The 21,257-nt window shown below is 63.6% G+C and overlaps 1 protein-coding gene across 1 annotated transcript in view; it reads left to right on the top strand.

Moving 5' to 3' along the window:
* The first annotated feature begins 3,482 nt into the window (after positions 1-3,482).
* The window catches only part of TMEM132D (transmembrane protein 132D), a 202,006-nt gene continuing 184,231 nt past the window's right edge, over positions 3,483-21,257 (top strand). Inside the window, exon 1 of the mRNA XM_037511328.2 lies at positions 3,483-3,561. Within this exon, the coding sequence (XP_037367225.1) occupies positions 3,483-3,561 (79 nt within the window). The remainder of the gene's footprint in view (positions 3,562-21,257) is intronic.

Below are 21,257 nucleotides of genomic sequence, written 5' to 3'. Positions count from 1 at the left end.
CGAAGGCTCCTCCAAGGGTGCAGGCGGAAGCGCGAGGGGGCTGCTGCAGCAGGCGACGGCTGTGGCCACGCGCCGTGTTCCCCGTGGACAGTGATGCGAGGGGACAGCCCGACGCCATCACGGGGCAGGCGCAGCAGGATGCGCTGGGCCGTGGTCTCGGCTCGCCCTGCACCGGGCTAGGCGCCATTTCTTGAGGTCAAGAGTTGGCGGGGAAGAGTTTCCTGCTTTATGGGGATCCCGCCGCTGCCTCCCGGGGCCGTGTGGACATCGGCAGGCACTCGCGGCTCAGAGCAGGGACCGCAAGGGGGGGACTTCGCGCAGCCCTGTCTCATGCTCGGGAGCGGCCTCTCCCACCCCGCTCCCCTGTGGGCCCGTGGCCGGAGGCCGTCCCTTCGCTCACGCTGCGTGGAGATGCCGCGGGCTCCTGGCAGATGGAGACTGTGGGTGTTAGACAGCTGCTTGTGGAGCCCCGGCGGAGGCGCCCCGCCAGGAGGGACTGAGGGGCGGGCGGGGGGCCTGGCGCAGGCGGGAGCGGGGCGCGCAGTGACGGCCTGGGGCTCACACCCCGGCTTCTCCTGCAGGCGTCTCCGTGGCTGGGCTTTGTCCTCTGGTGGGGGTGGGCCACCCCACCCCGCCCCCGGCTGTCTGCCTCGTCTCACACTCCTGGCCTGAGCCGTCCCTGGCGGGGGGTCCCCACTGGAGATTCACGGGGGGCTTTTGCTGTCTCCACTTGGAAGTGGCTCGCACGGCCATCCTGGGCAGCGAGGCCCCCTGTGCTCCCCCCAGCCCGTCGGCTGTTTGGGAGGCATGTCCTGGGTCTGAGCTCCCCTCCTGAGGGGCTGGGGACGGAGAGAGGGGGGCCCGCAGCACCTAAACGCATCCTCTCCGCCTCGGGCCCACCCCGAAGTGCTTGGGGAGCACGGGCGCCTTTCCGCCCCCGCCAGTCCTGGGCAGAGCTGGTAGCTCTTGAAACTGCTGCCGGAACGTGTGGCTTTGTGGAAAGACAACAACAGAAACTGCCAAGCGTGAGAGTCTCATCCACACAGCACGGACAATTAGTGCTATTTAATTACCAACAATGCTCGGCGCGCAGGTTGATTTATGGCCCCGCGGATGACACTCACGGTCTCGGAGGCGAGCGGGTTTCTCACAGTGAGTTGAGAGACAGGCAGGTCTGGGGGGACGGCTGTCCCAGGGGAGTGGGGTGTAGCCATGGGGTCCCCTCTAAGGCTCGTTGAGGCACTGCCTCCTCGCCCAGAGTTGAGCCGCACCCCCAGGGGAGAGTCGGGGCTCAGCTGGAGCGGAGTGCTGGGGAGGGAGTGGCCGCCTGCATCTGATTTCAGCCACGGTCAGGTGTCTGAGGTGCTCGTTCCTGAAAAAGCTTCCACAGCCACAGAAAAGCCGGCCCTGCCCGTGGACCGCGGGGTAGCTCAGCAGGCGCCTTTGTCCCGGGCAGAGCGGGGAATTGTTGGCCCTGGGACCCAACCCTGCGCCCCCAGAAGGCATCTGATGGTTGCGATTCTGGGGGGATCGTAAGTTGAGTCAAGAAATGGAAACGACTGCTTTGAGTTAGGAACAGGCCATTGACTGCTGGGCAATGACCGTGAGAAATTTAAAAACAGGCGCCGTGTCACAGCCACAGGGCTGGCCGCAGGTTGGCGCCGGCAGCTCTGGCTCTGCCGCAAAGGCCAGGGGAAGGTGTGCCGGCCCGGGCCTCAGTTTCCCCACCACTAGGGCCACGGGCCCAGGAAGCGGCCCCGGGGGCTGGACAAGCTCTGTCCCTGAGCTGGCTGGGCCAGCCCCGCGGCCGAGCGGAAGGCCGAGGAGGCGCAGAGGGGCTCGGCGCGGGATGTCACGGGCGGCGACGCTGAGGCTGAAGTTTCAGCAGCACCGAAACAGACAGTCTGTGCCACGTGAGCGCCGGGGAGGTTTGTAGGCGCTACACAGGGAAAGTTTAAGAGCGAGAAGAGAAAAGAGACGACAGGCCGACACTCGGGCAAGGCAGCCGGAACAGAGGCAGAGCGCGCTCCCCCCGGGGGCAGACGGCCCGCATTGCGCCAGCCTGCGCCCCACCTGCCCGCGCCCCACCTGCCCGCGCCCCACCTGCCCGCGCCCCACCTGCCCGCGCGCCCCACCTGCCCGCGCCCCACCTGCCCGCGCCCCACCTCCGCCGCCCCGCCGGGCACCCCTGCGGCCTGCCCCAGTGCCCTGCCGTGGCGAGGACCCTCTGGAGCCGCGAGGCGCCCCGGCCTCCTCTGGCGTGGCCTCCGAGGGCCCAGCTGCCCTCCCTCCCCGGCCTCTGCGCGGTCGGCTGCTCGCGGGGGCCGGGCTCGGCGGTACCGGCACCGGGGGTGTAAGAGCCGAGGCTGCGGGCTTCTGGGCGAGGGACGGGGCGGAGCCCCCAGAGCCCGGGTGTCCTCTCCTCGGCAGTGGGGTCGCGCGGCCCCCCCGGAGCCCTGACGGGGTCGCTGGAGCAGGGCTGGGCCCGCCGGGCTCGGGACGGCGGGTCGGGGCCTCCGCAGGTCCCGGGCGCCCGGCACGGTGAGGACGAGGCCGGGCCGCGGGCGGCACCTGTTGGGGGCGGCGGCTCCGGGCCCGGGCGGGCCGGCTCCCCCCTGGCGGCCGCACGCGCGGGGCGCGGAGCCGGGGGCGGGAGCGCGGCCGGGGGGTGGGGTCTGCCGCGCGGATTGGGGCTCGCGGCTGTCACTCCGGCAGGGTGGGGCGTATTTTAAAAAGACACAGTTGCGGCGGAGCCCCAAACCCGCGCGGGCAGCGGCGCTCGCCTGGCCGCTCCGGAGCCGCCCTGGCCGCGGGGCGCGGGGCGCGGGGCGCGGACGCCGGGTCCCCGGGGCCTCCTCCGCGCGCCGGCGCCTCCCCGGGCCGGGGCCGCCCGCGTCTCCGCCGCCGGCCGGGCGCTCGGCGCGCGCAGAGCCCGCGAGCCGGGGCCGGGCGGGGCGGCGCGGGGGCGCGGGCGGCGGCGCACCCCACCAAACTTTGGGCGCCGGCGCGCGCGCGATCCCCGGGCGCCGCCCGGCCGGCATGGGGGCCCGGCGCCCGCGCGCCCCGCGCCTCCCCGCGCGCCGGGCGGCTTGGCCGGGGGCCTCGGCGTCGCCTCCGCCCGCGCCCCGGGCGCCGCAGCCCCGCCGCCCCGCCGCGCGCTAGCCCCGCCGCGCCCCGCGGCCCGCGCCCCGAGGCCGCCCTGTCTGGGCCGCTGCGCGCCCGAGCGGCGGCGGGAGCGAGTCCTCGTGGCTGCGGAGAGCTGCCCGGCGGGCGGCGAGCGAGAGGCGGCTGGGCCTGCGCGCCCCGGGCTCCGGGGCGCCTCCGCGCCCGGCATGGACCCGCAGGAGGAGCGCGCAGGGCGCCCCGGCCCCGCCGGCCCCTAGCCCCGCGCCCCCGCCCCGCGCAGCGCCGGCCCCGGCCCGGCCCGTGTCCTCTTCGCGCGGACGGCGCCGGGAGCGGAGGACCCGCGCTGCGGGCCCAGGATGCGCCCATCTGACATGGGGACGCCGTGGCACCGCTGGCCCCCCGTGCTCCTCAGCCTGGCCGCCCTGTTCTCCGCAGGTGAGGGCTCGCCGTGGCCTCTGGCCTCGGGCTAACTTCGCCGGGGGGGGGGGGGGGCGCGGGGAGGGGCGGCCCGAGCGCGGGCGTGGGCTGCGGGGCGGCCTGGGCGCGCGGGTGCGCGTGACCGGCGAGGCCGAGCGGCCTCCTGCAGCAGGTGCGTCCCGGCGGCCTCAGGGGGAGGCCCGAGGTGGGACGGAGGGCACCGGAGAGAGCCGGGGGCACCGGGGAGAGCCGGGGGCACGGGGAGAGCCGGGGGCACGGGGGAGAGCCGGGCTCCCGCTGCCCGACGGCGCTCCCGAGGGGACGGGCTGCGGGACCGGGCGGCGGGAGGTGCTGGAATTCGGGCTGACTTTCCCGCCGGCACTGACCTGTGAGGAAATAACTCCGGAGCGTCCTCTGCGGGGGCGCTGCCCGGGCGCGCGGGGGCCGCGTCCTGGCGGGGGCCGGCCGGGTGCGGGGGGCGCGCCCGCCACTTGTCCTCGGAGCTCCTCCCGCAGGCCCGGCCGAGCAGTTGGGGCTCCCGTGCCCCCCCCACCCCGGCGCCCTCCGTCTCGGGCAGGCGCGTGGGGGCTGCGGACGCGCACGCGAGCGAGAAGGTGGGGCTCGCGCGGGACCCCCGGGAGCGCCAGTCCCCTGCCCCCGCGCGCCCCGGCCCAGCCGCCCTCCCCTGGGGCGCTCGTGCGGGCGGGGGGCGGGGGTGTCCGCGTCTCCACCGCCCGAGCCCAGCGCGGTTTCCCGAGCGGGTCTGGGACGAGCGCGCAGCGACTCCAGGCCCGCGGGGGCCGGGTCCCGGCGCGGGGTTTCCTCTGGGCGCCGCCGGCCGGGGAGGCTGCAGCGCCGGGACGGACGTGGCCGCAGGGGCGCCGCGCGGGGCCGGCCTGGGATGGGGCGCGGGGCGCCCGCCCGCTGTGTTCGCAGGTGCCATCGGGCGGCGCGTGTCCCTCCCGCGGGCCGCGCGGGGCTGCGGGGGCGCGGGTGGGCGCGCAGCGGGCGGCGGGCGCGAGCCGAACCCGGGCCGGCGGCGCCGCTGCGAGGCCCGCTTGTCAGCGGCCGCCCTGGGTTCCGCGGCAGGAGGGCGCGGCGGGCCTGTGTCCTCAGCCTGCGGCGCCGGCACCGGGGCTCGGAGGAAGCGACGGCTCCGCGAGCGGGATCGGGCGGGCGGTGCTGGGCTCCGCGCCGTCCCCGGGCCCGCCTGTCCGTCCACGCCCGCCCCGCGCCGTGGCCCCTGCGCGCGCGGGCTCCGCGGGGAGACGCGCCACGAGCCCACGCGTGTCCGTGTCCCGGTGTGGGTTTCGGGAACGCGCAGCTCCCCAGAGGGGCGTGGGTCACGCGGCGACCTCCCCGCAGTAGCCCCGGGAGGCGGCTCAGGGGGGTTCAGACCCGGCCGCGGGGGGGGGGCAGCAAACAGCCCCCCGCTGGGGTGTGTGACCCGGCCCGCAGGGGAGGCGTCGGCCGGGAGCTGTGGTTCTTTTTCCCTGGTCCAGGCGGTGCTTCCCGCTGCCCACTGAGGTCAAACCTGCCCGCTGAGTGCGGGAAGGGCTTTATTTACTTATTTTCCCTCAATTTCATAAATCTGTCAGGTGCTTACTAACTATGTAATTTGGGGGTACCACCTCACTCCTCCACGTGTGCTCACGCCTCACTCCCCCTCCATGGGAGCTGGGGAGCCGGGCCCAGGCCCCTGCCCTGCCCGCCTCCCTCTGCCCCACTCCCCTGGTGCCCGCAGAGCCCTCCCGGCCGGGGTCGCTGCGCTGCGCGGGGCCGCGTGCTCTCTTTGGCTACTTGCAGGGCGCAGATGAGTGAGCTGGGCCGGCCACTCTCACCTCCGCCTGTTTCACTTCACACTCTCACCCCAGGATGGATCCATTTATCCCAACAGACACGTGCCCTCTTTTTCACAGCTGAGTAGTATTCCCCAGAGCCTGTTAACTGGGAGCAAACGTGTGCGCGCTCTCAGAGGTCGGGCGCCCTGGAGAGTGTAGCCGTGCCACTGTGGCGGGGGCTCGGGTCTCGGGGCTGTGCTGGCCAAGGGCTCTGCCCGTGTGGGGTGTTCTGGGTTCTAGGGCGACTCCGCAGAATTCCCACATCCCCAGCCCCCAGGTCGGAGTGGAGCTGCAGGCAGCAGAGCACCGTCTTTACTGAAGCGTCCCCACAGCCCTGGCAGGAGGGATTGCTTCAGAGCACCGGGCCTGCGTCTCCAGGCGCTCCCGAGAGGCGGTCGTAGAGGAGGGAGGATGGTGGGGGGTGTGTGTGAGCGAGACTTTACAGATTACATTTAAACACTGAAAATTAAAAGACTAGGAAACGGGGTGACCGTTGTTTTACTTTCTCTGAGTTAAAAAGTTAATAATGTTGTTTTATTAAAAGTAATTATATGTAGGGCCTCCCCGATGGTGCAGGTGGTTGAGCGCTGCGTTGCAAAGCTGCCCGCAGCCTCTGCAGCGCCAGTTCGATCCCCGGCCACCGGCGAGGGTCCCACATGGCGCGCAGACCTCCCCTGCCGCCCGCTGCTCCCCTCAGCAGTGTCCTTCGGTCCTTCTGCCTGTTCTGCTCCCCGCTCTGGCTCTGGTGAATCCTCTCACCCTCCTGTACCTCTGGCCTGTACCCTGGTTCTTATGTAAATAAATAAATAAATCTTAAAAAAAATTAAAAAAATGTATAGAAAGGTAGAATTTCACATATGAGGATCCATTTAATTTAGTTCCAATCTAAAAACTAAGAAAAAAAGAAAAAAGACAACCTCCAAAAATGTATTGCAAAGCTTGTACTGCTGCGTACATCTAATCATCTGTCCCTGTGTCCACTCGTCCGCTGACCCAGATAGTCACCTGTGCACCCGCCCTCCACCCGCCCCCCCCATATTCCATAGTCCATGATTTCACCCGCCCTCCATCCACCCACCACCCGTCCTCCCCACCCCCCGTCCTCGCTTCCCTCCCTGGAGCCCCATCTGGGTCCTGGGGAGGGGAGCGGAGCCTGTTCTCTGTCCTCTGGGCCCAAGCCCTGGCTGCCCCTTGGTGAGACTGTGGAGAAGGAGGAGGCGCATGGAGAGGGAAGGTGGAGGATTTTACTCCTGTTCTCAGAGGCAGGTGCTGCGCTCAGTGAGCCTGTCGTGAGTTGGACTTTGGGTGCCAGATGGGATGGCATGTGGGGGCTCCTGCAGGAGAAAGGGGTGACCACCCCACCCACGCCAGCCTGACGTCATTGTAAAATAAGCCCAAAGACTCAGAATATCTTTATAATCGTGCTTTTGTCATTTATTTTTAAAAGGTCTGCTCCCGGGAATCACTCAGAGGAGCCCCGCGGCGAGGCCAGGGCTGCTTCTCAGCGAGGCTCTCAAGGGCTGTGCCTGTGGTGGAGCGAGGGTGCCCGAGGTGCCCCAGCTTCGCGAAAGTTGTGTGGCCCTCTGGAGGGAGGGAGCCTTGAACTTGAAAGAGAACACGCTTGACATCGGGTGGAGTCGGGTGGAACAGAGGCTCACGCGCCGCTGTCCCTGCAGCCTGGCCTCGCGGTGTCTCACGTGCCAGCGGAGAGAGGGTGCGCGCCGCGCTCTGAACTGGGTGCGAAGGGAGGCCCTGGCGCCCTGAAGACGCAGGCCCTCAGCCCAAGGCTCCACCTCTTGGACATCACGTCGCTTTGCTTTGAGAGCGCAGTGCGTGCTCGTTGAGTGGGGACGCGCCGAGCAGGTTCCCCAGGAAGGAAGATTTTGTTCCCGTGTCACTGTTTGTTTTCAGGCAGAAAAGCCGCGCTGGCGGGGGCGCCTCAGTGGGCACCAGCTTGCAGAGAGCAGGGTTTGGCCGTCCTGGGGTCTTGGCGGCAGGAAAGGTTTTGACATCCAACTGACATGGTGGCCACGCAGCCTGGGAAGAAGTGCAGGAATGCCTGGTGACGGGCAGTGCCCAGCAGGGGTGCCGGACCTGAGGAGGCCTGGGGGCTCCACCCACACAGATGCGGCTACAGTCCCCTGGCTCCAGGGCTGATGGCTTGGCACAGGCGACCGAGCCTGTGGGGAGTGGCTCCGGCTGGTGTGGGCATGGACGTGACCCTGGGCTACTGGGGCTGTGTGGACCGTGTGTTTGACCACAGGGGGATGTGGTGGCAGCAGATGGCAATGCGGCCTGGGGCACAGGAGAGGGCGTGGGGTGCCCTCCCTGGGGTGGCCTCACGAAGGAACGTCAGGCGGCATGTTAGGTGGGTGGCGGTGGCTGGGGCTCAGGGGTCAGGCCAGCCTGGCCTTGCTGTTGGGAGCCGTGCGACTGGGCCTGAGGCCTTGCGGACTCGGGACCTGGGGCTCAGCGCGCTGAGCAGAGGGGGACGCACAGAGGCAGCTGCGGGCGGTCCAGGCGTGGGGCCTGCGCCGGGGCCTGGTCCCCTGCGGGTCCTCCTGGTCGCCTCCAGGAGGTGCAGCCCACTCTGTCCTCCAGCTCAGTCTCAGGCGCCCACTGCCGCCTGGGGCAGGCAGCGCCGTGCAGGCGAGAACGTCCTCCCGTTGTGGAGGAGTAAATAACTTCCTGAAGGAAATAGCTCCAGAGTCTGGAGTCTGGAGTCTGGCTGTGGGCCTGCGAGGTGTGGCCGGACGGGCCCCTCCACCGACAGGGGCCGCGGGCCAGCGACACACCCTGAGGGGCCGCCACCGAGAAGCAGAGCCCCGCCTGGTCGCCAGCGCTGGCCCGGAGTGGAATTTTGGATTCTGCTCCGAGGACAGCGCTGCCCCGGAACGGCGCCTCTTGGAGAAGTTGCTGCATCCTTTGAGTGTTTGTTTGAACGCAGTGGAAGCTTTTGTTTTCCAGTCCTTAATTAGATGTAAAAACGATGCACAATGGAAATTACTGTTGTGAATAAATATTTGCATTCCGTGCTGTAAAACGCAAGCATCAAAACACACAATTGCTTGTTTTACAAGCACTCAATATTTTGAAATGTGATCACGGAACGACTGCGAATTCCACTGAATGGGAGAGACAGCCGCGCCCCTGAAGTTATTTACATTTTCCGGGAACAGCGTCAACACGGCAGGGAAAGCCGCGGTCTGGACCGCGGTTCTGCAGGGCAGCGCCCCGTGGCCCCGCCCCCGTTGTGGCCCCGCCCCGCTGTGGCCCCGCCCCCTGCGCGGCCCCGCCCCCGGTGTGGCTCCGCCTCCCTCCTGGCTCCGCCTCCCTCCTGGCTCCGCCCCATAGGCCCTGCCCCGCCCGGCCCCGCCCCCACAGCCAGGGCACTGCTTGCTTTCTTGGGGTGCAGCGTCCGGGCCTTGGGGTCCGCCTGCGGTTGGGACACGTGTGGCCTCGAGCCGGGCCGGAGCGCGTGTCCGGGACCCCCACACCGGGCCTGCGGGGCGCCCCCTCCCGCGGCTGGCCGGGCGGTCTCGGGGCGCGGGGCGGGCCCTGGAGGAGGCCGCTGTCCGGGTGCTCGCCCCCGAGCTTGGCAGCGCCCCGGAAGGCGGCCGTGAGGCAGAGCCGGCGGGACGCGCCCCTGCGCCAGGGTCGGCCCGCGGTGTCCAGGGGTGCGCGGCCCTGGGGTGCCCCTGCCCGGCCTGCGGCGCCCTCTCCCGGGGCCCGGGGGCGCCCGACCCCCAGCTGCGTCTGCACCCGAGCGCGGCTCTCCCGCCGGCCCGTGCCCGCGCGTCGCCCCGACACCCGCGCTTCTGCCCGGGGTGCGCGGAGCCGCGGTCCTGGGGGTGAGGGGGTGAGGGGGTGGAATGGGGGTGGGGGGGCGGGCAGGAACTGCTCTCCCAGCTTCCCCTGCTCCCCTTGCTCCCCTGCTCCCCTGTTCCCCCAGCTCCCCCAGCTCCCCCCCCTGCTCCCCCTGCTCCCCCTGCTCCCCAGCTCCCCTGCTCCCCCAGCTCCCCCTGCTCTCCCAGCTGCCCCAGCTCCCCTGCTCCCCCAGCTCCACCAGCTCCCCCTGCTCCCCCAGCTCCCCCTGCTCCCCCAGCTCCCCCTGCTCCCCTAGCTCCCCCTGCTCTCCCAGCTGCCCCAGCTCCCCCTGCTCCCCCAGCTCCCCCAGCTCCCCCTGCTCCCCCAGCTCCCCCTGCTCCCCCAGCTCCCCCTGCTCTCCCAGCTGCCCCAGCTCCCCCTGCTCCCCCAGCTCCCCCAGCTCCCCCTGCTTCCCCAGCTCCCCCTGCTCCCCCAGCTCCCCCTGCTCCCCAGCTCCCCCAGATCCCCCAGCTCCCCCTGCTCCCCCTGCTCCCCCTGCCCCCACAGCTCCCCCAGGTCCCCCTGCTCCCCCTGCTCCCCCTGCTTCCCCTGCTCCCCCAGCTCCCCCTGCTCCCCCTGCTTGCCTGCACCCCCTGTGCCCTGTCCCCCCCCACACCCTCTGGTCCAACCTGCCAGTGCGCTTCCCCCCACCCCTCCGTGAAGCCCCCACAGCCCCAGGGCACCCCGGCAGGCCCGGCCACCAGACAGCGTCTTGGCATCGGGGCTCACTGAGAGCGGCTCCCACAGAAGGAGCTACTGTTATTCCAAGTTATTGATTCAAATGCACAATCGACGCCACTTGGGGCGGTTTCCTGGGTTTTGGGTTCCAGCTGGAAGTTTTTAACCCCCAGGACTGGGGCGAGTGGAGGTGCCGATCTCCGCGCGGCAGGTGCTGGCTGGGCGGGAGCACAGGGTGCGGCGCCGCCCGCAAGGCTGAGGGCTCCGGGCCGAGGATGCGCTGGGCGGGCGGCAGCGGGACAATGCGCGGCTCCGACTGTTCGTGGAGCGTCTTCATGGATTTTATAAATGGCTGGAGGTGGGCGTGGAGTCATTCTGTTATTTATATTCCAATGGATACATTTAAAGGAGTGATGTAACAGTTTAATTTTAAATGTCAAGATTTACAGTAGCTGGAAACTTTATCCTTAGCAACTGTGGAAACGCTGATGAAAAATAGGCGCGACCGTGTTTTCACCTGTGCGGGCAGCCAGCGTCCTCAACTTCCAGGAGTCACCGGAGCAAAAGTCTCGCAAGAGGGTGGCTTTGAGGAGTAGGTGACCTCGGCCTCGGCTGCTCCTTAGACTCCCCTGGCGAGCCCGTCGCGGCCCGTCCCCTGAGCCGAGGGAGGCAGAGCGGGCGGGAGCAGACGTGGGCGCCTGGCGGTCCTGCCGTGGGGTCAGGCCGAGGCCCTGGGGGCAGAGCCCGCGGGGCGCTGGCGGCAGGAAGCGGGGCCTGGCGGGGCTGCAGGCTGGGCAGGTGGCGGGGTGGGGAGGTGGGAAGGGTGAGCGTGCGTGGGGCGCAGTTCGCCCCGTTGTTTTGATAGCGTAGAGGGTCTTGTAGCTGCGGCCACCACCAGCGGGGGGACTTTCCACCCCCTGGCAGCTGGGACCCCCCTGGCCTCCACCGACCTGCTCCCAGTCCTGCCCGGGGCTTTGCCAGGTCATATGGGTGTCCTCAGGCGCAGCCCCTCCAGCTGGGCTCCTTTCACCCTGTTCTGCAGGTGCCGGATGTGCCCGGGGCTGGTTCTGTCGCTGCCCAGCGGGGGCGCGGGTGGGGCGGTCGCCGTGGCGTGTCCACGTGCAGGACCGCTCTCCCGCAGGTGGGGCTGTTGTGGACAAAGCCGCTCCAGGCACCACGTGTTGGTGTAAACGTGTGTGTTCACTTCTTTGTGGGTGAATACCGGGGTCGTGTGGAAGGTGGGCGCTTAGCATTGGAAGCAACAGCCACACCGTATGTACAGGACTGTCGAGCTTTTCGGCGTCTGCGCTGGCAGCACCCTCCCAGCTGCGCCGCGGCCTGGCCACACTGCGGCCCTCGCTCGGCACCCCCGCGGGCAGCGGGCGTCCTTGTGTGTTTCCCTGAGCACCGGTGACCCCGGCAGCTCCTGGTCTGCTGTGTGCCGCCTGCGTGGCCTCCCAGGTAAAGCACCCGCTCCAGTCCTTGGCGCTTTTCAAATAGGCAGCTCATTCAGCTCCTGTTGCTGGGTCTCGAGAACTGGCCGTGCGCCCGCGTCGGTGACCGGAAACCTCCTTTCTGGTCCGGGGTGCGTCGGCCTTCCCTTGCCCGGCCCGGCGGAGAGAGGCCTCGCCCTGGTCTCCGTGAAGTCCACTTTACTTTTTCCATTTTTCTGTGGAATTGCTTTCGTTGTCCTACCTTGGACATCTTTGCCAAAGAAAAGGTCACGAAGCTTTTGTTTTCCATGTTCTTCTAGAAGTTCGAGGCTTTTAGGCTTTGCATTGTGACCTGTGGTGCAGTTTGGGTTAATTCTTGGACCTGGTGCAATGGGTGAGCCAGGTTTTCGGGCTGTTTGCATGCGAATGCCCAGGGGTTGCAGCATAATGTACTAAAGAACGTTCCTCCCCGCCCCGAACCGGCTTCCTATTTTGTCACGACCTGGACCACGCACGGGGCATGTCCGAGCCCTGTTTTGTCCCCGACTTGTGTGTGTGTACCCCGTCGCCACTGGCACCCTGTCCCGAGGACCCTGCTTTGTAATAAATCCCGAGTCCGGAATGCTCATCCCCCACTTTGTTCTTTCTCAGAAATCTTTCGGCTCTTCCAGCTCCTTTGATTTGTGACGCGCAGTTTGGAGCCCACTTCTTGATTTCTGAGGAGATCCTGAGGAGTTTGGATTGGGGCTGCATTGAATTTGCAGAGAGCACAGCTCTGTGGCCCCAGACCCCCGCCGTCTCAGGACTGCTGGTCTGCAGTGCGTGGACGCGGCCCAGCTGGCGCTGCGGCTTCTCTGCCACAGTGGTCACTGCCCGACATTTTCACGCGGAGCCTGCGCATGCGTCCCGACCTCACCCCACTGCTCCGGGCTGGGGCACTGCTGTGAATAGTGTTATTTTTAAAATTTGTACTTACAACCTTGCTAGCTATTCCATAGAAATGCAATTGGCTTCATATATTTACCTTGTGTCCCAAACTCATTTGTTTTAGGGCAGTGTTTTGAGGGGGCGAGCTCTTGGGGGGTGTCAGACCTGGGCGAGCTCGTCATTCACATAGGGTGCCTTCCAGTCTGCGGCTTTGTGCCCCTTTTCCTGAGACTGTGTTTGGTGCTGAGTAAGAGTGGTCACAGCCACGCTCCTACCCTGTTCCCAAAGGCACGTTCAGCCTCGCGCCACCCACTCTTGGAGGTTTCTTGAAGATGATTCTTGTGATGATGAGGAAGGGCCACTCCTAATATATTGAAAGGCTTTGTCATGAATGATGTTGACCTTTGTCAGCCCTTTTATCTCATCATTTGCCTTGATCACATGATATTTCTTAGTCTGGTGATTTTCACAAATCAATTGTTCTGTTCCTTACACAATCCCAGCCTAGTCATGCTTTAGTGCCTTTATATTTTGTAGTATTTGTATTTCATCTGCTAACATTTTGCGGAGGGTTTTATGTCTAAATTTCTCTCTATGGCATTCTTTCAGATCTCTCTGTTTGGCATCAGGTTAGTTAATACCAGCTTCACAAAGTGAAGTAGGGAGTATCCCGCCTGCTCTGTTTTCTGGGAGATACTGTATAAATTTAGTGCTAGTACTAAATGTTTGGTTAAATTGCCTGGTGACTATACTAGAAGATGGGTAACAAGTCAGTTTGCTGGTCCTCTGTGAGCACCGCAATCCCTCCCACCCATCCAAACCAAAGGTTTACTAAGCTGGGGCAAATATGCAAGAGGCGGATGGTAACTCACAACAGTCTTCGAGTGCGTAATGAGTAAATAGTCTGGTGAAGCCATCTGGGCCTGGAGATTTTTTTCAGAGGCTTTGAAAATTACAAATCCAATTTAATAGTTGTAGGACTTTTCAAATGATCTATTTCAGATTGAGTGGTTTTGGTAGTTTGCATTTTTTATGAATTGCTTTATTTTACCTAAGTCGGTGGCTGTGGAGACAGCATGGTTCATAATGGGTTTGAGCAGCTGTGCCTGTAGGGTCTGTAGCTGTGTCTCGGATTCATTCCCACCCTGAGTAGAGTAGTGAGTTTCTTTTTTCTTCTTGGTTTGACTATACATTCACACATTTTATCCATCAGTTCAGAGAACTAGCTTTCATTTATTTTTTCGCATTTTTACTACTTTATTTTTACTGCTTTATTTACTGCTTTATTTTTCTACTTTAATCTTTGCTATTGTATTTTTTGGCTTTGGGTTTAATTTTTCTCCTCTTCATCTTGTCTCTTCACATGAATGCATAGGTAATTTCTTGAGACCCTTTTCTAATAGAAGCACCTGTTGCTATATATTTTCCTCCGGACACTTATAATTATTTCCCCTAATTTCCCTAAAGACTACCTTTCTGACCCAAATGTTATTTAAATGCCTATTATTTACTTTTCAGTCATTTGAGGACTTTCCAGATACTTTTCTGGAACTGTGTTTCTTTACTACTTTCTAGTTTAATTACATTTTGTGCTTTGTATGATAATTCCTTTAAATTTTTGAGTATCATTTATGGTCTATCTTGCTAAATGCTCCTTGTGCTCTCAACAATACTGTTTCTTGGGGAACAGAAAGGTCCATAGATATCAGCAAGGATACTTGGTTGATGTGTTGTCCAAGTATTTTCTAGTTTGATTTATTTGTTTGTCCCATTATTGAGGGGGGAGAGTTGATTTCTTCAACTGTAACTATGGATTTTCCTGTTTCTCCATGTAGCTAGGTGAATTTTTACTTCATGGAATGAAAGTTCTTTGCATACACATTTAGGATTGCTGTACATTCTGGGTGGACTGATCCCATTATAAACATGCACTATCTCTTCTTTTTTCTTTGGAAAATAAGTCTATTTTTCTTATATTAATACAGTTACTTCAGGTTTTTTTTAAACATTGCACTGTCTTTTTGAAGCTGCAGTAGTGATTTATTTTTATTACATTAATGTTGGCTTACATTGTTGTTGGTATTTTGGAAGTATAGAATTCCATCCCCCCTCCCCCCGTATCGGCCCTCCCCTCTGGATACTGTAGCCCTGCAGTCAGCTTCCAGAGGTTTGTCTTTTTTTTTGTTTTTAAAGATTGATTTATTTATTTATACAAGCACTGGGTACAGTCAGAAGCGCAGGAGGATGAGAGAATTCACCAGAGCCAGAGCGGGGAGCAGAACAGGCAGAAGGACCGAAGGACACTGCTGAGGGGAGCAGCGGGCGGCAGGAGAGGTCTGCGCGCCATGTGGGACCCTTCCCGGCGGCCAGGGATCGAACTGGCGCTGTGCAGGCAGCTTTGTAGCCCAGCGCTCAACCGCTGCGCCACCAGGGGAGGCCCTATTCTTTATTCTTAACCAGTTGATGTCTCTGAGTGTTTCTCGAGGCCAGCATGTAACTCTCACTTTATAATTAGTTTGGCTTAATTTTTCATTGTCCAGTTCAGATGGCATAGGAGCCGTCACGTCTTATACTTTTATGCATCAGCTGTACATCTGCTGTCTACCCCCACGTGTGTTATTTACTTATCTATCCTGGGTGCCCCCAGTTTTGCTTGTTATTTAGTTGATGGAATATTGTTTATAATCCTATTTTATCTCTACTGTGGAGGTATTATTTGTTCTTTAAAAAAATCACTGTGAATTTCCCCAGGGTTTCAGTATAGAGCTTTAATTTATCACAATCTAATTCCCAAACAATATCACACCATCTCTTGCATGGTGTGAGCTCCTCCCAGCTGCATTTGTAAGTCTCCCACTTTCACTCTTGTTCAAGGGACACATATTTTCTTTTTACACAAGCTATATTGTTATTATCTTTTGCTTGATATAGCTAATGATCTTTTACAACAATTGAAAATAAAATGAATGTTACACATGCTTGCACCTCGACCGTTTCTGAAAGGCTTCCTCTCTCTGTGGACTTGTGTTTCTGCCCGGACAACCTCCTGAGCCATCTTGAGTCAGGAGACTGAGGGCAGTGCCTCCCCCGCTTCTGCTGTTTGGAACACATTTTTATTTCTGAAAATATTTTATGTGTCTAAAGGGCCTACCTTGCTGCCTCCCGGCTCCTGCAGCTGCTGAGAGGCCCGCACAGCCCTTTCTTCCCCTGTGGCATCTTCCTCGACTGCCCTCAGCGTTCCCTCGTGTCCTGGATGGGCGGCGTCCTCAGGGGCTCCCGCTCTCTGTCCGGCCGGGGGCCTCTGCGCCTCCCAGATCTGTGGCCGACGTGCCCGCTACTCCTGGGCAGTGGGCGTGCCCCCTCAGCCCACCTACCTCGCTCGCCCATGCCCCTCTGGGTTCTGCCCCCGATACCGGCTTCTCCTTGTGCCCGTGGCCCCACGTGCTCTCTGCACCTGCTCTTCCTTTTGTCTTAGTGTCCGTTTCAGCAGCATCTGTCGACCTGTTTCCCCCTCACCGACCTGCCTTGCAGTCTGGGATAAGCTGGGAAGAGGCCCTGCCGTGACCGGGGCCTCCCGCCCCTCCACCTCTGTGTGTCCGCTGGGCACGCTTCTAGTCTCCATCTCTGCCACCTTTTCCCACCTAAGGTGAGCCTGTGGCCCCTCACCCCTGCAGGTGAGCCTATGGCACCTCATACAGGTGAGCCCATGACCTCCCCCCGGGTGAGTCTGGCTCCCCCAGGTGAACCTGTGACCCCCAGGTGAGCCCGGGACCCGCAGGTGAGCCTGTGCTCTGTCTTCTGTCTCTTGGTGTCTTGTCTTCTGAAGGGACTGGCTTTTCTGGGCCTTCAGGCCGACTGGCTTCTTTGAACCCTCAGCTCTTGGGTGTGTTCAGGAAATGTTTCCAGTTTGTGGTTTATCCAACTTCGCTGTCGTGTTCTTGGTCAGGACCTCCGAGTTCTCTGTATCTCAGGCCAAGCCCGGATGTGCTGATGCTTTGCAGTGGGGCCCGGATTAGGTGGGTTCTGAAGCGGGGAGGCCGGCTGTGATGCAGGATGGGGCTGTGGGGGGACTGGCGCAGGGGTCGGGCCTGGGGGGTTGCTGGCACAGGGATGGGGCTGTGGGGGGCTGGCATAGGGGTGGGGTCCAGGCTCTGACTGGGGCTTACTTGATGACATGGTTTTCCCAGTGGAATTGTTTCCGTCTCGCGCGGGGTCTGCCCAGGAGCACAGACAGCACGACGGATGTTGCAGCCCAGGGGCCTGTGAGGGGGCCGCTGCGAGCCCCGCAGGGGAGGGGAGCAGAGGGGAGGTGGAGACTCGCTGCCACCTCCGGCTGCAGGGACACGGGGGGTGATGACGTCCCCGAGTGTGGTGTCCGGACCTGGGTGTTGCTTCTGGAGCTGTCGAGAATGACGATAAAGACGACGCCCTGGCAGAGTAGGGGGGGTCGAGCCCAGCTCCCCCTACCCCAGCCTCCCGTCTCCTGCCCGTGACCTTCACTGGCCCGGCCCAGTCCAACCCAGCTGACCTGGGGCCTGGGATGCCACCGGCCGCGGAGTCCACCGGAGCAGGGACAGGCAAGGGTGTGCTGGCAGGCGGGGCCCCTCCTCTGCAGGGCCCTGGTGACCGTTGCACGGAGCAAGGCTGACTTCATTCCCGTGCAGGAGGATCGCCCGGTGGGGCATCCCTGCACAGAGTGGCCCGGGGTGGATTCGAATTTGGGGATCTGCGCCCGCCTGCGTTAAGGTGGGTCTTTCGCTGTCGGGGATCAGGTGGGCAGCGAGGAGGGGGGCTGGACAAACCTCTGGGGCACAGTTCTCCCAGCAGTGAGCTCCGGCTCCAGGGGGCCGTCTGCTCTCCTGCAGGGGGCTGTGTGCCCAGATGCCCACATGAGGAAAGTGTCGTTGGCGTAAAACAGCCCCCAGGACTGTCCCGAAGCCGCAGGGTCACCTTCATCTCCGGTCTTCTCTGTCTGGGGCCTTTCCTGGGGCAGCCGGTGAAGTCGTTTGCTCTGACGGCCTCGCTCCCAGCCTTGCAGGGTGGCCTGTGCATGCAGATGGCCCAGGTTCTCAGGGCAGGGCGGGCAGAGCGGGCCCCAGCGGGTCACATCGATTCGAGCCTCAGCGATCACGCTCGGCTGGGGAGACAGCCAGGCGGCGCTCACATGTGCAGTGCAGCGAGTGGTTAATATGAAGACATTGGAGTAGCTTACCCTGGCACGCTTGCAGGGCAAACAGCCACCTTGGCGCCAATTCCCCGACACCCAGGAGTCAGCTTTCCGAAATGGGCTGTCATCACTGCCTAACAGCTCCGCAGGGAGGCTGCGAGAGGAGGCTGCAGCTCAGCGCTGTGTGCGCGCATGCGTGCCTGCCGTGCGTGTGCGCACATCCGTGTGTGTGTATGTGCGTGCCTGTGCGAACCTGTCCATGTGTGCACATCTGTGTGCATGCATGCACGTGTGCGCCCATGCGTGCCTGCCCGTGTGCGTGCGCACATCCACGTGTGCATGTGTGTTTGTGTGTGCCCGTGGGTGCATGTGTGTGCCCGTGCCGTGCCTGCCCGTGCGTGCGTGTAGGTAACAGGCACTCTGGGCTGCTGTTTCCGAACGTAGCCTGCCCGCGGCGCCCCTGTTTGCAGGCCGCCGGTGGGGGCGATGAGTGAGCCTCTGACTTCACTCGTCCTAAGCACCTGAGGGTGTTCTCAGCTGAGCAAACAGGGCTGATGGCGCCGTCGGCCAGAGACCTCCTGCCAGCTGTTCTCTGCGGGATCCAGGGCTGCCGTGTGTACGCAAAATGGAGGGGATTTGGGTCGGGCTGTGGCTGGCCTGGGCGCGGGAGCCCGGCACCGGCAGCTCGGGGTGCTCGCCACGGTGAGGAGGCGGCGGTTTCTTCCTGAAGAGGCCTTTGCTGGAATCGGACGGGGATTCACGCCCCGCGGTGGACATGCATGTGTGCACACTCAGCCTCCATCCCGCTTCTCCTCCAACAGCTCTGGTCTCCCCTGGAGCCACCCCCTCCCCATCGGTGCATCTAGAGGGGCGGGGCTGCGTCCATGGCTCCTGTGGACACCTGGTCCAGGAGAGGGGACGCTGCATTCCATCCGCCTGGCCACCGGGGTTGGGCTGAAACCTGGCCCAATGCAGTAACGGAGAGGCAGGCTCGTGACTTTGGGGGGAGCTTGGAGAGATGAGGTCACCTTTGTGGGGATTAATAGCGGCGCAAAGGATGCGCGCTGGCGCCGCTGGGCAGCCTCCTGGAGCACGAGAAAGAGGCCAACGCGGAGACACAGACACACAAGCCTGATGACAGCGCTGAGGCTTGATCCAGCCATGCCTGAAGCCAGCCAACCCCAGATCTGTTCACTGACATGAGCCGCATCTTCTTTTGTGTTCTGTAAGCAGACTTTGTCTAGGTTGTGGCACTCGCTGCTGAATGCCCCAGCTGCTCGCTCACGCAGGGAGGAGCGAGACGTGGAGAGGTGTGAGACGTGGCCCCTCAGCACCGACCTTTGTTTCTGCGACATCTCCACGCGGGCCTCTGCGGGCGGCAGCGGCTGAGCTGGGAACGATGGTTCCTTTGCGCGTCCGTGCACCTTGCTGGGTGCTCCAGGGCGCTGGTGCCCTTGCCGTGGAGGAGGAGAGGAGGGCACGGAGGGCTGGGCCGTGTTGGGATGGACCAGACACTAACCCGCTCCTCCAGCGGCGAGAGCCCACCGGGGTCGGAGGCCCCCCGTGTGGACCAGCTCAAGTTCCCGCTCGCTCGCCTTATTTCTGGAGCTGGGTGGTGAGTCACGGGGGCCGGGACTGCCCAGGGCGCCTGAGGGAGGGTCAGTGTCCGCAGCGCTGGCGCCGGGCCTGGGCGCTCTGTCGGGCTCCGGTAAAGAACCAACGAATGCTGTGAAGTTGATAAACGAAGGCTCAGGCCGGAGGGGACGGTGGCCTCTGGTGGGCGGTGGTTCCTGGTGGACTGGTCAGCACCCTCAGGTCAGGACATGAGCTTGGACGTCTGGTGTCTCTGGAGTCTCTGGGGGGATCTAACCGGGCGAGAGCGACCAGTGAGGGGAGGGTCGTTGTGGAGGGAGGAGACGCCTGCAGAGGGACATTCAGGCTGAGGCCTATTGGGGACCAAGCGTCTCCCCAGTTCCCATGTCGAGACCCAGCTCACGAGGGCAGCCTTGGGAAGTGGGGTTCTGTGGAGGTGGTTGTGGTGACGAGGTGGTGAGAGGAGCCCTGGCGGGTGGGGTTAGTGAGCTTTAGCCACTCCAGGAGGGCTGGCTTTTCGCAGGCTGCCGCCCAGGCATCCCCCCGTGTCGGGTGCCCACTGGGTGCCCCAGAGACACGGTCTGTGAGCACCAGGCTGCCCGCTGCAGAGCGGCCAGAGCCAGCCGAGGCCTGTGAGGGAGCCAGGGCCCGAGTGGGGCCTGTCGCGCCGTCTCTGGGGCACGGGCTCGGGCCTCTGCCTCTGCGCCACGGGGGCCAGGGAGGGCCCAGTCTGTGCCCATAAGGCCGTGTGCGCCCCGGGCACCCCGCACAGTCTTGTGTCAGGAGCTGCGGTTCTCCTGTTGATTTTTCTGAGCCATTTAAAAACGTGAAAACCAGTCTCCTGTGAGGCCGCAGGGAACAGAGGGCACCTGCGTTTGTGCCCAGGTCTCCTGACCCGTCCAGGCGCCGGGGTGGGTGTGGCAAGGATGGGCGTGCTGGGGAGCGCTGGGGGCGGCGGAGAGGGCGGCTGGCGGTGACAGACTTAAATTCTCTCAACAGACACAGGAACGAGGAAGCCCCCAGATGTGGGCTCTGGGTGGGCGGAAAGCAGCTCGCAGCAGCCCCGGAGCCAAGAGTTAAATATCCGGGACGGTGCCTGCCGGTGCCACCAGCCTCGCGACCACCCCCGCCCCCCGACTCGGATGCAGGTGACAGAAAACCGGCTGGGGCTGGCCCGGCCCGAGGGGCTGGCGACTCACTTAGCTAGAGGCCGCGCCCCTTGAATCCGCGCTGGCCCCGCCAAGGCCCTGGTCGCCTCTTCCTGTGCAGACGCGGGCGTCCCTGCTGGCGCTTTTAGTTCTTCAAAGAGCTCAGCTCGCCGGGCTGTCTTGGGCGCCGGGCTCGGCCCAGGCGGCCGCTGTGGCTCACTGCGCTGCGGGGTGCTCAGCCTGGGGATTGGCGGACGGGCGTCTGGGGCCGAGGCCTCTCTCTGGTCATGCGCGGCTCCCCACGGGGCTTGGATGGACAGTGCTGGCTGTGACAGCCCCTCTGTTAGGGTTCCCTCTGGATTCCTTTGAGGTTGTCAGCGAGGGATCAGACAAGAAGGCAGGCCGGGCCCCTCCGCCTTGGGGCTGCGGGTGTCGGGCTGCGGGGGTGAGCGGCTCAGGGCAGCGGGCGTCCTTCTGGCTGGGATGTCTGTCTGCGGCTCCCGCGTCTGTCCGTGGCGAGGCCCGGCCGGCTCCCGAGTCTGTATGGCCTGCGAACGAAAAGCACAGGGTTAACAATTGTCATGAAGACAAGTTCACGGTGTGGGGAATGATGAGATTCCGACCCCAGCGTCCAAACGCCAGGGCTGTGGGGACAGGCCCTCCAGCCTGCGCCCCGGGCTGCCTCTTGCTGCAGGCAGAGAGCGTGCAGGTCCCGGAGCCCGGCAGGCCTCTCTGGCCCCGGACTCTGTGCCCCCCTGGACTCGTGCAGTGCACAGCCCACACGGGCACCCTGGGGCAGAGCCGCCCCCACGCACGCGTGTGTGAGTCACAGGCCCTGGCAATCCTGCTGTCATCGATTTCATCACTGCTGGCTTGGCCGCCTCTCATGTTTCACTATTGCAAGTAATGCTGCGGCAGACGCCCTCCGCCCTCCGCCCTCCGCCCTCCCTGCAGCCTCTTGCATGTCACCGGAGTTACAGGTATCTCCAGCGGAGAGCAGTGTCAGTGCTGGCAAGTGCACAATTTAATCAACAATGTGGCAACTTGTGCTTAAATGGAC

This window comes from Talpa occidentalis, unplaced genomic scaffold (assembly GCF_014898055.3).
Source record: "Talpa occidentalis isolate TD23 unplaced genomic scaffold, MPIMG_talOcc4v2.1 talOcc4.14, whole genome shotgun sequence".
NCBI classification, from domain to species: Eukaryota; Metazoa; Chordata; class Mammalia; order Eulipotyphla; family Talpidae; genus Talpa; species Talpa occidentalis.
This window is presented reverse-complemented; position numbering and strand designations above follow the sequence as displayed.